The sequence below is a fragment of the Grampus griseus genome (genome assembly GCF_964374135.1).
Source record: "Grampus griseus genome assembly, chromosome: 3".
NCBI classification, from domain to species: domain Eukaryota; kingdom Metazoa; phylum Chordata; class Mammalia; order Artiodactyla; family Delphinidae; genus Grampus; species Grampus griseus.
Window position 1 is genome coordinate 65,458,006 of NC_139019.1, and position 16,680 is coordinate 65,474,685.

The window sequence follows — 16,680 nt, forward strand, 5'->3', positions numbered from 1 at the left end:
TCATTGTAGTTCTGATTAGCATTTCTCTAATAATTAGCGATGTTGCGCTTCTTTTCATGTGCCTGTTGGCCATCTGTATGTCTTCTTTGAAGAAATGTCTATTTAGAGCTTCTGCCCATTTTTTGATTGGGTTATCTCTTTGATATTGAGCTGTACAAACTGTTTGTATATTTTGGACATTAATTCCCTGTTGGTCACATCATTTGCAAATATTTTCTCCCATTCCATAGACTGTCTTTTCGTTTTGTTTATGGTTTCCTTTGCTGTGCAAAAGCATGTAAGTGTGATTAGGTCCCATTTGTTTATTTTTGTTTTTGTTTCCATTACTCTAGGAGTCGGATCCAAAAAAATTGCTGCGATTTATGTCAAAGAGTGTTCCGCCTATGTTTTCCTCTAGGAGTTTCATAGTATCCAGTCTTAAAATGGATTAAACACCTAGATGTGAGTTTATTTTTGTATGGTGTTAGAGAATCTTCTAATTTCATTCTTTTACATATAGCTGTCCAGTTTCCCCAGCACCACTTACTGAAGAGACTGTCTTTTCTCCATTGTATATTCTTGCCTCCACTGTCCTAGATTAATTGACCATAAGTGCGTGGGGTTTATTTCTGGGCTTTCTATCCTGTCCCACTGATCTATGTCTGTTTTTGTGCCGGTACCATACTGTTTTTGACCATACCCTTGTAATAGTCTGAAGTCAGAGGGCAAGATTCCTCCAGCTGTTCTTCCTTCTCAAGATTATTCTGGCTAATCGGAATTTTTGTGTTTCTATACAAATTTTTAAATTACCTGTTCTAGTTCTGTGAAAAACACCATTGGTAATTTGATAAGGAATGCAGCTGAATCTGTAGATTTCCTTGGATACTATGGTCATTTTAACAATATTGATTCTTCTAATCCAAGAACACAGTGTATCTTTCCATCCGTTTGTGTTATCTTCAATTTCTTTCATCAGTGTCTTCTAGTTTTCGGAGTACAGGTCTCTAACCTCCTTAGCTTTATTGCTAGGTATTCGATTCTTTTTGATGAGATGGTAAATGGGGAAACTATTAGAGCTCATCAATGAATTTGGTAAAGTCGCAGGATACAAAATTAATATACAGAAATCTGTTGCATTTCTATACACTCACAAACAATGAAATATCAGAAAGTGAAATTATGGAGACAATCCCATTATGTTCTCTCTTTGTAGTTTACGTGAGGTATTCTTACCAGCCTGTTCCTTAGCGAGATTACCTTTTTCCTTGAGTGACCTGGATCTTGAAGCAAGGAGTTTGGTGTATATATATTTACATTTACCATTAGCTATCAGCATTAGCCCTTGAGGGTGCTTTTTTGTCTCTTTCTCTCCCTCTTCTTGGTTACTTTTGAAGGGCTTAAGATTTCTTCTGTTGTTTCAGGGTTTGCGTTGGGACTCTGCAAATGTGATCTAAAAGCATCAGAAAATACTATCTCTTGGGGAGACTGGCCAAGATGGTGGAGTAGAAACACCCTGAGCTCACCTCCTCTCACAAGCACACCAAAATCACAACTATTTGCAGAACAACCATCGATGAAAAAGACTGGAACCTACCAGAAAAGATCTTCTACAACCAAAGACACAAAGAAAGAACCACAAGGAGACAGGTAGGTGGGGAAGACTAGCTGTATAGTCAAGTCCCATACCACTGGGTGGACAACCCACAAACTGGAGAATAATTACGTTGTAGAGATTCTCTCAAAGGAGTGAAAGGTCTGACCTGAACATAAGGCTCTCCAGCCTGGAGGTCCTGCACTGGGAAGACGAGCCCCCAGAGCACTGGCTTTGAAGGCCAGTGGGCCTTAATTTCAGGAGTCCCATAGGACTTCGGGGAGAGAGACTTCACTCTTAAAGGGCACCCACAAAGTTTCACACATTCCAGGACTCAGGGCAAAAGCAGTAATTTGATAGGAGCCTGGGTCAGACCTACTTGCTGGTCTTGGAGAATCTCCCGGAGGAACAGGAGGCAACTGCAACACACCCTGGGGACGTAGACACTGGTGGCAGCCATTCATAGAGCTACTTCTACCATGGGGACACTGGTGCTAGCAGGCGCCATTGTGGAATCTTCACTCTAGCTTATTAGTGCTAGGACCCAACCGTGCCCTGGCCCAACAGTCTATAGGTGCCAGTACTGGGACACCTCAGGCCAAGCAACTCACTCAGTGGGGACAGAGCCCCACCCATCAGCAGACAGGCTGCCTTAAGACCCCCTGAGCCCACAGCTGCCTCTGGACATGGCCCTGTCCAGCAGGGTCCCAGCACCCAGTTCCCCAACCAGTGGGCAGGCACCAGCCCCAGAAACTCCTGGAGCCCAGCCCTGCCCTCAAGGAAGCCTGTTCTAGCCTCTGGACCAGCCTCACCCATCAGGTGGCAGACACCAAATGCAAGAAAACCACAATCCTGCAATCTGCAGACCCAGCCTGCCCACACCTCCCAGTAGGCCAGACCCTGCCCTGGGACCAGTTGGGACATGGTCCTGCCCACTAGCAGGCCAACACAAGTTTCAGGACACCCTGGACTCCATACAAAACTGTGTCAGGAACCGCTCCCCACCCCTCTCAGTGGTGCTGAGAAAACAGCTACAAAGAATGAAAACAGCTAAAAGAATGAAGTCAGAATAGTTTCTCATACCACATATAAAAATAATCTCAAAATGGACTGAAGACCTAAATGTAGGACCGGAAACCATAAAACTCCCAGAAGAAAACATAAATGGAACACTCTTTGACATTAAATCATATTTTTTTTGATCTGTCTCCTAAAGCAAAGGAAACAAAAGCAAAAATAAACAAATCAGACCTAATTAAACATAAAAGCTTTCGCACAGCAAAGGAAGCCATCAGCAAAACAAAAAGACAACCTACACAATGGGAGAAAATATTTGCTAATGATATGACTGATAAGGGATTAATATACAAAATCTATAAACAGCTCATACAACTCAACATCAAAAAAACAAACAACCCAATTAAAACTGGGCAGAAGACCTAAATAGAAATTTTTTCAAAGAAGATATAGAGATGACCAACAGGCAGATGAAAAGATGCTCAACACTACTAATCATCAGAGAAATGCAAAAATGAGATATTATCTCACACCTGTCAGAACACCTGTCATCAGAAAGAACACAACAAATGTTGCTGAGGATGTGGATGGTGGTGGGAATGTAAATTGGTGCAGCCACTGCGGGAAACAGGATGGAGGTTTCTCCAAACAGTAAAAATAGAGCTACCATATGACCCAGAAATCCCACTCCTGGGTACATATCCGACTAAAACAAAAACATTATTTTGAAAAGATACATGCACCGTAATGTTCAAAGTAGTATTACTTAGTATTACTTACAATTGCCATGATATGGAAGCAACCTAAGTGTCCATCAACAGGTGAATCGATAAAGATGTGGCATACACTCACTCACTCTCATTCTCTCTCTCTGGAATACTACTCAGCCATAAAAAAGAATGAAATTTTGCCATTTGCAACCACATGGATAGACTTGAAGGTTTTTATGCTAAGTGAAATAAGTCAGTCAGAGAAAGACAAACACTGTATGATATCACTTATATGTAGAATCTAAAAAATAAAACCAAGTAGTGAATATAGGAAAAAGTAAACAGATTCACAGATCTAGAGAACAAACTAGTGGTTACCAGTGGTGAGAGGGAAGGGGGGAGGGGAAAGACAGGAGTAGGGGGTTCAGAAGTACAAACTGTAATGTATAAAATAAATAAGCCACAAGAATATATAGTACAACACAGGGAATATAGCCACTATTTTATAATAACTATAAATGGAATATAACCTTTAAAAATTATGAATCACTACGTTGTACACCTGTATCTTATGTAATATTCTACATCAACTATACTGCAATAAAAAAAGAATACTAGCAAATAAAATGCATTTTAATTCATTTACTTACCAATCATTTGAGAGTCTACTATGTGCTGGGCACTGTGTTAAATGTTATTGTATACGTAGTGTTATGGGACAATGTATAGTATATACTGTTATCTAACCATAAACACACTTAAGGTGCTACTAATCTTATTATGAAAAGTTAGAAGATATCCACATTTACACAAAGCTCAAGTATGACCACATACATGGATTCAAAAGATGAAATAGTTCATGTTTTCTAAAAGCAACCAATAAGATTCTATGACCTAGCAGAGGGCAATTAGATAGTTGCTCAGCAAGCCTTTCATTAAATGGAAAAATCATCCTCAGTTATCAAAATGGTACACATTATACAGAATTGCATGCTCTATACTAAAGTATGTGTGCATAAAACTATACACATTTGTCTGAAATCTCCCCAAAGCCAAGAATGCATAGTATTTGATATCTGAATTAGAGAGACTTTTGTCATATTTTCCATCTCCCTGCTAATGAAGTATTATTAGCTATCTATGAAGTCTAGTTTTAAATAGTGTCAGGAAAAGAGTTAGGTGGAACTCTACAAACTACTGCAAAATGCACATAGTTGAGAAGGCTGCACTTTAAAAACTGACATTTGATTTGTTTGAACACAACAAGTAAATTGGCCAACAATTTACAGATGAAGAAGTGGAGAGAGATTATAGATAGATACTCACCAATTCTGGCACACTTCCAAAATATACCCAACAACCTGCATAGAATAAAAAAAAGTATCTACTGTTTACTGGGAAAGGTGAATTATTCAGAACTATATGGAGAATTTATTATATACTAGTATTTTAACTGCTGATGCTTTGCTTTAAACTGAAATGTAGTTGATGTTGAGCCACCACTTATGGAGAAAAGTAGGACACAGTAATAGCTTATCAACCATCAATGTACAGAAACTGTCAGAAACTGAACATATGTTGTCTCACAGGTTAAGCCCAAAGTAAATTAATGTGACAGTGGCAAAAACTTGCACCAGGGCTTACTATTAGAAGATTGATTCCGTCAACTTCAAGTGCTTTACCTTCAAAAGCAGAAAATACATATGCCCATTTAAATAAATGTTAACTTTGAGAAAACAGTAAATGGGAACAGTTGGTTCTGGATAAATTTTTACATTAAAAAATAAAACTCTCATACTGAATAAACTTACTTCTTACTGAATATAGTTCTTTATTTAAATGATCTATAATCATGAACTCCAATGATAGCATTTACATAACTATAACATTAAATAAGGAGGAATACAAAAATATGAGCCTATATTTCAGTGTAATATATTCAATATATTTCAACATATATATTTCAATGTAAGTGGAAAACCCTAGTTTCATATAATTGTATATGCAATTAACTAAATATGCCATTTAAAACACATATACTCTGGAAATAAGAAAAATTAGACTAATATGTCCATTTCAATTCTATGAATGAATATATTATGAATACATATTATATGGATATTCACTTATTTTGCATGCATTAAAAATACCAGCTCAAAAAAAAGGACAAGTCATTCAATGAATAGAGATATTTGGGAAAAAACACACATTGTAGACAACTATTTTGTTGGTGTGACAAAAGAATTATAAATAGTGTTACACATGGTTACAAATCAAGATAAATTAACATTACTTATTAGGATTGGGATAAGAAAATCATAATGTTTAAATTACAGGGAAATTTATAATTTTTTTTTTTGCCCAAAGAGATGGCTGGCAATGAATCACTGTATTTGAATGGTTAAGACTGAAAGAAAATGCTGATTCAATCAAGTTCTATACACTTTCCTCCTTTGAAGTATACAGTGAATTCCTGACATCAAAGCAAGAAGTCTCTTAGTACAGATTAAATGAAATGGGCAAAAATACAAGTTTATTGTGAGGGATGGGCATTCTGACAGGTGAAACAATTTTCTTCTTATAGGAATAAAAAGGACAAAAATCGTAAGCACTCTTGAAAGCAAAGGATCAGGGCTAGATTGTGCCTAAGTTCAATCCTACTTAATTGGTTGCATAACTGTGGGCAAGTTATTTTACCTCTTTTCTCTTTATCTCATCCTCATAGGGTTGTTACAAGGATTAAATGAGTTATTACACAGAAAGTCTTTAGAATAGTGATTAACATGCACTGTGTTCAGTATTACGCAGGCTAAAGGTGTATGTGACATGACTCCAGGTATCACTTACATTGGCTTACATTTCATCAAAAAATGAAAGACAACTGGTTAGTGATCTGCAAAGCCCTGGATGCTTGATTCTAAAAGTCTATTGATTATAAAATGCATTATTGACTTAAAGCTCCTCTGGCTGAGGTACTCAGAGGCAGGACACCTGAAGTTCCTCTGTGGAAAGCTTAGGGCCCCACAGAATAATCTGAAACCACATGACCATAGTCAAGGTCTTTTCAGGTCTTATAGTCTAGAAATAACTAAAAGCCTCATTAGGAAATTGGTATAACACACTTAGCATACTGAAAGCTATTTAAATGAAAAAAATTTCCCAACTTGGCAACTTAAGAGATTAATTGGTACTGCTTTGGCCTTTTTCACATATTTCCCTACCTAGACATTTCTGTAATATCCCAAATGCTAAAAGGAACTTTATTAGCTGGTAAAAACCAATGCAGATATGCTGCTTAGTTTCTAAGGATATAAGCCAATAAGTTTATCTGCTGATAAAACTATTAAGTCTATGAAAATATGAAGCAAGACAAAGTAGCAATCTTTCTTTGCTGCTTTTTAGTTCTATATTATTTGAAGCAGCAAAAAATTAATTTGTTATTTTCAACAGTGAAGTTATCAAGAACTCATTTTATCTAATTGGTCCAGATTATCTTCACTTTAGCATGGAATACTCACTATAATGAAAGGAAAGCTTTTTTTTTTTTTTTTTTTTTTGCGGTACGCGGGCCTCTCACTGTTGTGGCCTCTCCTGCTGCGGAGCACAGGCTCCAGATGTGCAGGCCCAGCGGCCATGGCTCACGGGCCCGGCCGCTCCGCGGCATGTGGGATCCTCCCGGACCGGGGCATGAACCGTGTCCCCTGCATCGGCAGGTGGACTCTCAATCACTGCGCCACCAGGGAAGCCTGGAAAGCTTATTTTGAGTCTCATAAAAATACGTATTACAACAGAACAATGACCAGTAAAAATTTCTTCTACAGAAAATACTTCATATGTACAAGTCAAAATAAAAGGGGCTTAACATTTATATAAATAGAAGCAAAGTTTTAAAAAAAAGCTTTGAAACAGTTGACTATATCATTATATATTTTAAAATGTGAAAATAGGCGTGTTATTTCTTTGGTTTTTATGTAGGAGAAATATACTACTACTCAACCTCTACTGTAAGGTTGGCAGCCCTGAGAACTCCTTTTTTAATGTAGCATGTTATGGATGTGTTCCTGCTTCCAAAGGAATGAGGAGCAGACATTTCCACATGCAATCTACTTTTTTTGTCGCAGCATCAGAAAAGTACAAATACACTGTTCTGCCACGATGAGATTGTTCTTCAATGACATAAACACTTAAATTTCTTATTAGACATTATGTATTACATTAGAAATCTAAACTAATGATCAATGATACTGTTTACTGGATTCTACCATATGCTTTAATTATAAGTTAATCGTTGGGGGTTGCAGAAGAAGGGTAGGAGGAAATAAAACTGGCTGGCTAGAAAGGCTTCAGGCACAACTAAGCAACAAATAAGATTATATAATTTCAACAAAGGGACAAAGTATTGAGTGCTGAGTTCAGAGAAAAAGGTGGACTGATGAGAAGATAATGTCTACAAAGGAAGTGAGGCATTGTCAGAAAAACTGATGGACAAATAACATCTATTTTCACCTTCAGTAGGTTAAATAAAATCCCTCATGCCAATAGAGACAATCAGTTTATTGGAACAGGATTATAGATTTTCATTATTCAAAACTGGTTAGGGGTTCTATTTATATCTTTATAGATGTTCAAACAAACCTATGTAATAAAAAGAAAGGAATAGTAACAAAAGCCAAATGATTTAGATAATAGGATGTTTGAATAAATGTTAATTATGACCCCAAAGATATAATGGAGTTGAAGAAAAGAGAATTATTTCCTCTCATGCTTGAGTATCTACTACCTGGCCTCTTGTAGGGGCTTTTTATTAGTGGAAAAGCAGAGTTTGACCTTGCAGGATCTTAATTTGGCCCTTTTCCTTTCATCAAAAACAAAAAAGGTGCTGGAGATAATTAATTATTCCTATGTGAAGTATTCTACTATTTCATCCTATTATTTCTTAAGATGATTAAGTGAGGTACAGGATCTTACCACAAAAGAATTAAAGACAATTGTGAATTCAAGAAATTAATAAATCTGTAAGGTGAAGAAAGTCTGCATAGTTTTCACCACATGGTCTCTGTTTTTTTACATACTTGTCCTGGTTGAACTCAATATGTATTTCTGTATTAGGAACATGGCACTTAAAAATTTTAAGTCTTTGTGGTATCATATTAAGCTTAAATGTTTTTTAGGTGTGAACATATAATTAAAAGTGATGTGACATGCCCAAGACTGAATTTTCATTACTTTTTTAAGTAAGCTAAATAAATTTCTCCAAAGATGTTTGCTTTATGATACAGATGAGGAGCCTGTATGATTAGACCAGTCTGGGAATGAAGAGGCAATGTCTATATTATTATTTTTATGGACACAGTGCTTATAAGATGTTTAATGCTTTCAAAATATGATAACCAATTTTACTAATATTCTATTAAATACTAAGGCCAAACACTGTCTTTGAAAGTACTAAATTGTAGCTTCAATCTCAGAAAAAAATCTATCACATCTTTTAAAATACACTTTTTTTTTCAGTCCAACACATTTCAGGTCACTTCTAATATTTATATTTTTATTTAGTAAGCTTCTGTGAATATAAAGATTTGGATTTTTAAAAACAGGGAAAAAATAATGTAAAAAGTTATTATAAACTAAATTACATATAGGAATTAAATTATTTAATGACTTTCAGTAACTGACATTCAATATCTCTAAGAACTAATTTGGGTGATTAGACATTATTAGTGACATACCCAGTTTTATTCCTGTCCAGGAGGCTGGGTGCCAAGGATCGGATATAAGCACAGGTACATATAAGCAGCAAGATTGCAGTCAACAGACTCTGAAAATTGAAAATGGCAGACTAAAAAGAGAAAAAGAAAAATTAATGTTAGAAGATAAACTGCACAGGTAAAAAATGTCAAATTCATATTAAGAATCATACTTTTTTCTTCAACAAGGCAAACAGATGTGTCTGAGAACACTTTAAAAGCAAAATCACAAGGTATTTTGAGAGCATACTTTCCTCTCCATTCTTTGGGCTAAGGAATTCAGAAGATGCAACAAAAATTCTAAATTCAAGAACTTAAAAACACTACCAAAAATGTCATGAATCCAAAACAGCTCACCAAAGCTTAACCAATAATTAATAGAGATATTCTAGGATCCCAGACTACTAGGCAGGACATGGGGTCTCCAAGCTCTGCAAGTAAGCTGGTTATATGACCTCAGTTGAATATTGGCTTCTCTAAATCTCTGTTTCACATCAGTAAAACTGGGTGGAGAATGGAGAGACAGACTCAATGCTGGCTCAAGTTTCTTTCAATTCTGAAATTCTTTTAGAATAAGAATGCTTTAAATTTAAGTAATCATGTTCCATTTGTTGACTAATACTACTAGCCTATTAGATTTTGGTGAAAGAAAAGCACTTGCTCATTCACTGCTGATTTTTTAAAAGTCATTAAAATAAAATTTAACACAGGATTCTGTTCCCGAAGAAAACTGTTACATGTTTATCACAATACTCATCCCTGAAGAGTGGACATTGTCTATCAACTCTGAATCTCCAGCACCTATGTGCCAGCCGCACAGTGGGAGCCCAATAAGAGATGATTGAATAAAATAAAACAATTTTTAAAAAGTGCAGGAATACTACTGTACGTATAAGAAAGAATAACATTTCCATTATATACAGGTAGCTAAAATATATCAGTCTCACACAGTAGCCAGCAATATGCTTATTTAGTAAATTCAGAAGTACTTCCCGAGGGGGATCACGATGGCAGAGTAGGAGGATGTGAAGCTCACCTCCCCCAACAAACACATCGAAAATACATCTACATGTGGAACAATTCTCACAGAAAACCAATAGGAAATGGGCAGAAGATCTCCTATATAACCAAAGCTGCACGAAAGACCTCCATGTAAGCAGGTAGGACAGGAAAAGAAAAAAAAAGGCATCAGGATGGGACCTGAGCCTCTGGGGGGGATGTGTAAAGGAGAAAAGGTCCACACAGGCAGGCTTAGGGAACCCCCTTGCCTGCTGGGACAGACAGAGGGGCTAGAGAAGCCTGGACTTTACTTGAGAGGAGTGTGCGCAGACTGGCTTGCTAACAGTCACGGTGAAGGGAGACTGGTGCTGGCACCTGTACCTCACCACACTTCCCAATCAAAGTGTGAATCTGGTGGGGCTACAAATACCTACAGCAGCTAAGCAGTGAATCTTGGCAGACAAACCCTAGGGAAAGACTCCATTTAGCTGCAAGGAGCTAGTCCTGAGGGTCTGGGGTGTGGTCCAGGTCTAACAACAGAGGCACTGTTCCGATGTCAGCACTCCTAAGGTGGGGGTGGGGGGAAAGGGGGTGGGTCTGGGCTTTGTCAGCAGCACCTGGTGGAGCACAGAAAGGCATGTATCTGGTACAAAGCCTCTAGGGAGGAGTACTCAGTGCTCCAGTTCTGCCCACCCCACACCTCTGCTTGGAGTTGGATCTGGGGTGGACAGGTCCTGGGAGAGGCCTGCCACAGAGGCAGTCAAGGTCCCAGGCAGCAGCCCAACCATCTCGATTCATGCAGCCACAGCACCCTGGCCCCCAGCGCCAGCCTACTCCGTATCACTGCCTAGCACTACATCTAGGGCGAACACAATGGAAAAAGGGAAGCAACTTTGGACTGCATGGGAGGCACATAGGTTCACCGTGACCACATGAGCCTCACCTGCTTCAGCGGTCACCTCCTTTGGGACAGGGCACGCACTCAAGGGCAATGGAGCCTCATCAAATCCAACCCTCAGGGCTTCTACTCCAACAACTGGGGAGGAGGCCCTGACTCCAACAGGCCACCGAGCAATGAGGGGGTTCTGCCTAACACCCAGTGCCGGCCCTGGACACCAAAACACCTATCACATCCCCATCAAGGGGATAACAGCCAGCAGACTCTGGGGAGAAGAGGTCGCTGGCATTCATACCAAAACCAGCCCTCACACCAAAAATACTGGACTCACACAGAGTACACATGATGCTCCCACGTTGAAAACACCCCCTCAAGACCACAGTAGAAAACGTTTCTCCTAAACTCAGACAGAAGAAGTTAAGCAAAATGAAAAAGGAGAGGAGCTACTCCCAATTAAAAGAATGACAGACATCCCCTAAAAGAAATGAAGCAGACCTCACCAGTCTCCTAGACCCTGAGTTCAAAAAGAAGATAAGGAAAATGCTAAAGGAATTAAGATTATCAATAGAAATGCAGATCACTGTAACAAGGAACTAGAAACTACTAAGATGAAGCAATCAAAATTAGACAACTCAAGTGCTGAGATAACAACCAATCTAGAGCAATCAACAGCAAACTAAATAACACTTAAGAACAAATAAGTGATCTGGAGAACAGAACGATGGAAATTAATCAGAACAGCTAAAGAAAAAAAAATTAAAAAATGAAAACAACTTACAAGATTTCTGGTATAACATTAACCATACCAATGTTCACATTCCAGTGGTCTCAGAAGAAGAGAGGTAAAAGGGGATTGAAAATTTATTTGAGGAAATTAGGGCTAAAAATTTCCCAAGCCAAAAGAAAGAAATAGATATCCAGGTACAGGAAGCACAGAAGGTCCCCCAAAAGATGAACCCAAACAGACCTATCCCAAGACATATCATAATTAAAATGGCAAAAGTCAAAAACAAAGAGAGAACTCTAAAGGCAGCAAGAGAAAAACAAAGAGCTATATACAAGGGAATCCCTATCAGGCTATCAGCTGGATGAATTCTCTGCAGAAAATTGCAAACCAGAAGGAAGTGGCATGATATACTCAAAGTCCTGAAAGGGAAAAACCTGCAACATACTTTACCCGGCAAGAATATCATTTAGAATAGAAGGAGAGATAAAGAATTTCTCAGACAAGTAAAAACTAAAAGAATACAGCAATACTAAACCTACCCTAAGGTCTCCTCAAAAGAGAAAAGGAGCAAGAATTTATATGAAAGTGAAAATTACAATAGGAAAGGCAAATATATAAAAGGATTGAAGATCATTTAAATAAGACATTACATTGATTAAAAACAAGAAGGGACTTCCCTGGTGGCAAAGTGGTTAAGAATCCACCTGCCAACGCAGGGGACACAGGTTTAATCCCTGATCCAGGAAGATCCTACATGCTGCGGAGCAACTAAGTCTGTGTGCCATAACTACTCAGCCTGCGCTCTAGAGCCCGCGAGGCACAACTACTGAGCCTGCATGCCACAACTACCAAAGCCCACACACCTAGAGGCTGTGCTCCGTAAAAAGAGAATCCACCGCAATGAGAAGCCCATACACCGCAACAAAGAGTAGCCCCTGCTCACTGCAACTAGAGAAAGCCCATGTGCGGCAATGAAGATGCGATGCAGCAAAGACAAAGACAAAAACAACAACAACAAAAATTGTAAAAGCAAGTAGAGATAGTTATGGTCAACATACTTGAAAACCCAGTTAACCACAAAATAAAAAACATACGATACATTCAAAAAGAAAGGAACTCAAGCATAATATGAAAGAAAACCATCAAACCACAAAAGGAAAAAGAAGAAGAAACTAACAAAGTACAAAATTAACTGGCAATAAGCACATACCCATCAATAACTACTTTAAATGTCAATAGACTAAATGACCTGATCAAAAGACACAGAGTGGCAGATTAGATAAAAAATAAGAACCTATAATATGCTACCTACAAGAGACTCACTTCAGGGCTAAGGTGACACATAGACTGAAAGTGAGGAGATGGAAAAAAATATTTCAGGCAAATGGAAATGACAGTAAAGTGGTGGTAGCAATAATCATATCAGACAAAGTAGACTTAAAGTCCATAAAGAAAAAGAAGGACATTAGACAATGATAAAGGGATCAATACAATTAGAGGATATTACACTCATTAACATATATGCACCCAGTATAAGCACCTAAATATATATCAATAGAACACTAACAGACATAGAGAGAGAAACTGGCAGAAATACAATAATAGTAGGAGACTTTAATATCCCACTGACATCAATGGACAGATCTTCCAGACAGAAAATCAGTAAGAAAACAGATGTCCTAAATGACACAATAGACCAGTTGGACTTAATTGACATCTACAAGACACTACATCCCAGAAAACCAGAATACACATTTTTTTTCAAGCGTACATGGAACATTCTCTAGGATAGACCACATACTGGGTCACAAAACAAGCCTCAACAAATTTAAGAGCATAGTAATTATTTTAAGTATCTTTTCTGACCACAATGGTATGAAACTAGACATCAACCACAGGAAGAAAAATGGGAAAAGAACAAACATATGGAGACTAAACAACATGCTACTAAAAAAACCAATGGGTAAAGGATGAAATAAAAGAAAAAAAATCAGAAAATACCTTGAGACAAATGACAATAAAAACATAACCTTACACAATCTATGGGATGCAGCAAAAGTGGTTCTAAGAAGAAGTTCATAGCAGTACAGGTCTTCCTCAGGAAACAAGAAAAATCTCAAATAAACAACCTAACCTACTACCTAAAGGAATTAGAAAAGAACAAACAAAACCCAAAGTGAGCAGAAGGAAGGAAATAAAGATGAGAGAAGAAATAAAGATTAAAAAAAACCCAAACTAACAGAAAAGATCAGTAAAACGAAGAGCTGGTTTTCCGAAAAGATAAACAAAATCTACAAACTCTAGCCAGGCTCACCAAGAAGAAAAGAGTGGGCCCAAATAAACAAAATAAGAAATGAAAAAAGAGAAATAACAATTGATACCACAGAAATATAAAAAATCATAAGAGAATACTATGAACAATTATATGCCAAGAAATTGGACAACCCAGAAGAAATGGACTAGTTTCTAGAAACACACAGCCTGCCAAAATTGAGTCAAGAAGAAACATAATTTTAACAGAATGATCAAAGTGAAATAGAACCTGTAAGAAAATACTCCCTGCAAACAAGAGTCCAGGACTGGATGGCTTCACTAGGAATTTCTACCTAACCTAGAAAGAACTTAAACCTATCCTTCTCAAACTGGTCCAAAAGGTTGAAGAGGAGGGAACTCTACCAAATTCATTCTATGAAGCCACTATCACCTTGTTACCAAAGCCAAAGACACTACAAAAACAGAAAACTATAGGCCAATGCCTTTGATGAATATAGATACAGAAATACTCAAAATGTTAGCAAACCGAATCCAACAATACATTAAAAGGATCATACACCATGATCAAGGGGGATTTATCGCAAGGATGCAAGTATTTATCAATATCCACAAATCACTCAATGTGATATACCACATTAGCAAATGGATGAATAAAAATCACATGATCATCTCAATACATATAGAAAAAGCAAACAAAATTCAACATCCATTCATAATAAAAACTCTTGTGAAAGTAGATACAGATGAAACATATCTCAACACAATAAAAGCCATTTATGACAAACCCACAGCCAACAATACTCAACCCTGAAAAGCTAAAAGCCTTCCCACTAAATTCAGGAACAAGACAAGGGTGCACACTCTCACCAATTCTATTCAGCACAGTACTGAAAATCTTAGCCACAGCAATCAGACAAGGAAAAGAAAAGGTATCCAAATTGAAAAGGAAGAGTAAAACTGTCTCTGTTTGCAGATGATATGATTCTCTATTCAGAGAACCCTAAAGTCTCCACACAAAAATTAGCAGAATAAATGAGGCTTCCCTGGTGGTGCAGTAGTTGAGAGTCCGCCTGCCAATGCAGGTCTGGGACACAGGTTTGTGCCCCGGTCCGGGAAGATCCCACATACCGCGAAGTGGCTAGGCCTGTAAGCCATAGCTGCTGAGCGTGCACGTCCGGAGCCTGTGCTCCGCAATGGGAGAGGCCACAACAGTGAGAGGCCCGCATACCGCAAAAAAAAAAAAGCAGAATAAATGAATTCAGCAAGGTAGCAGGATACAAGATTAATATACAGAAAGCCGTTGCTTTTTTTTCTCTTCGTTGCTTTTCTTTACACTAACAATGAACTATCAGAAAGAGAAAGTAAAAGAACAATCTCGTTTAAAATCATCTCAAAAAGAAAAAAAAAAAGAAAACCCTAAAAATAAATTTATCCAAGGAGGTGAAAGACCTATATGCTGAAAACTATAAAACACTGATGAAGAAAACTCAAAGAAATGGAAAGATGTCCCATGCTCTTGGACTGGAAGAATTAACATTGTTAAAATGGCCATACTACCCAAAGCAATCTACAAATTTAATGCAATCCCTATCAAAACACCCATGACATTTTTCACAGAACTAGAACAAATAACCCTAAAATTTACGTAGAACCACATAATTCCCAGAATTGCCAAAGCAATACTGAGGAAAAAGGACAAAACTGGAGACATAACACTTCCAGACTTCAGACAATAGTACACAAAGCTACAGTAATCAAAACAGCATGGTACTGGCACAAAAACAAACATACAGATCAATGGATAGAACAGAGAGCCCACAAATAAAACCACACACCTACGGTCAATTAATCCAGAACAAAGGAAGCAATATATAATGGAGAAAAGACAGTCTCTTCAATAAGTGTTGTTGGGAAAGCCGGACAGCTACACATAAATCAATGAAACTAGAATGTTCCCTCACACCACATACAAACTCCAAATGGATTAAAGACCTAAATACAAGACCTGACACCATAACTCCAAGAAGAAAACATTGGCAAAACATTCTCAGATACAAATTGTAGCAATATTTTTTTTTATATCAGTTTCCCACGGCAAAAGAAATAAAAGCGAAACAAACAAATGGGACCTAATCAAACTTAAAAGTTATTACACAGACAAGGAAACCATCAACAAAATGAAAAGACCACTTATGGAATAGGAGAAAATATTTGCAATGGATGAGACCTACAAGGGGATAATATCCAAAATACACAAACAGCTCATACAACTCAATATGAAAAAAACAACCCAATCAAAAAATGAGCAGAAGACCTAAAACTAAATAGACATCTCTCCAAAGAAGACATTCAGATGGCCAATAGGCATATGAAAAAATGCTCAACATCACTAATTAGAAAAATGCAAATCCAAACCACAATGAGATATCACCTCACACCCATCAGAATGGCTGTCATCAAAAAGTCTACAAATAACAAATGCTGGAGAGGGTGTGGAGAAAAGGGAACCCTCCTATTCTGTTTGTGGGAATGTAAATTGGTGCAGCCACTATGGAAAACAGTATGGAGGTTCCTTAAAAAAGGAAAAATAGAGCTATCATATGATCCAGCAATCCCACCCCTAGGCATATATCTGGAAAAGATGGACACTCCAATTTGAAAAGATAGATGCACCCCAGTGTTCATAGCAGCACTATTTACAATAGCCAAGCAATGAAAACTAGTCAAGTGCCCAACAA

General features: G+C 37.7%; 1 protein-coding gene across 1 annotated transcript in view; it reads right to left on the bottom strand.

The window, feature by feature from the left end:
• Positions 1-16,680, bottom strand: part of TMEM167A (transmembrane protein 167A) — a 35,750-nt gene that overhangs the window by 7,253 nt on the left and 11,817 nt on the right. The window contains exons 2-3 of the mRNA XM_082651024.1: positions 9,027-9,136; positions 4,624-4,658 (exon numbers count right to left, since the gene is read on the bottom strand). Of these exons, the coding sequence (XP_082507150.1) occupies positions 4,624-4,658; positions 9,027-9,136 (145 nt within the window). The remainder of the gene's footprint in view (positions 1-4,623; positions 4,659-9,026; positions 9,137-16,680) is intronic.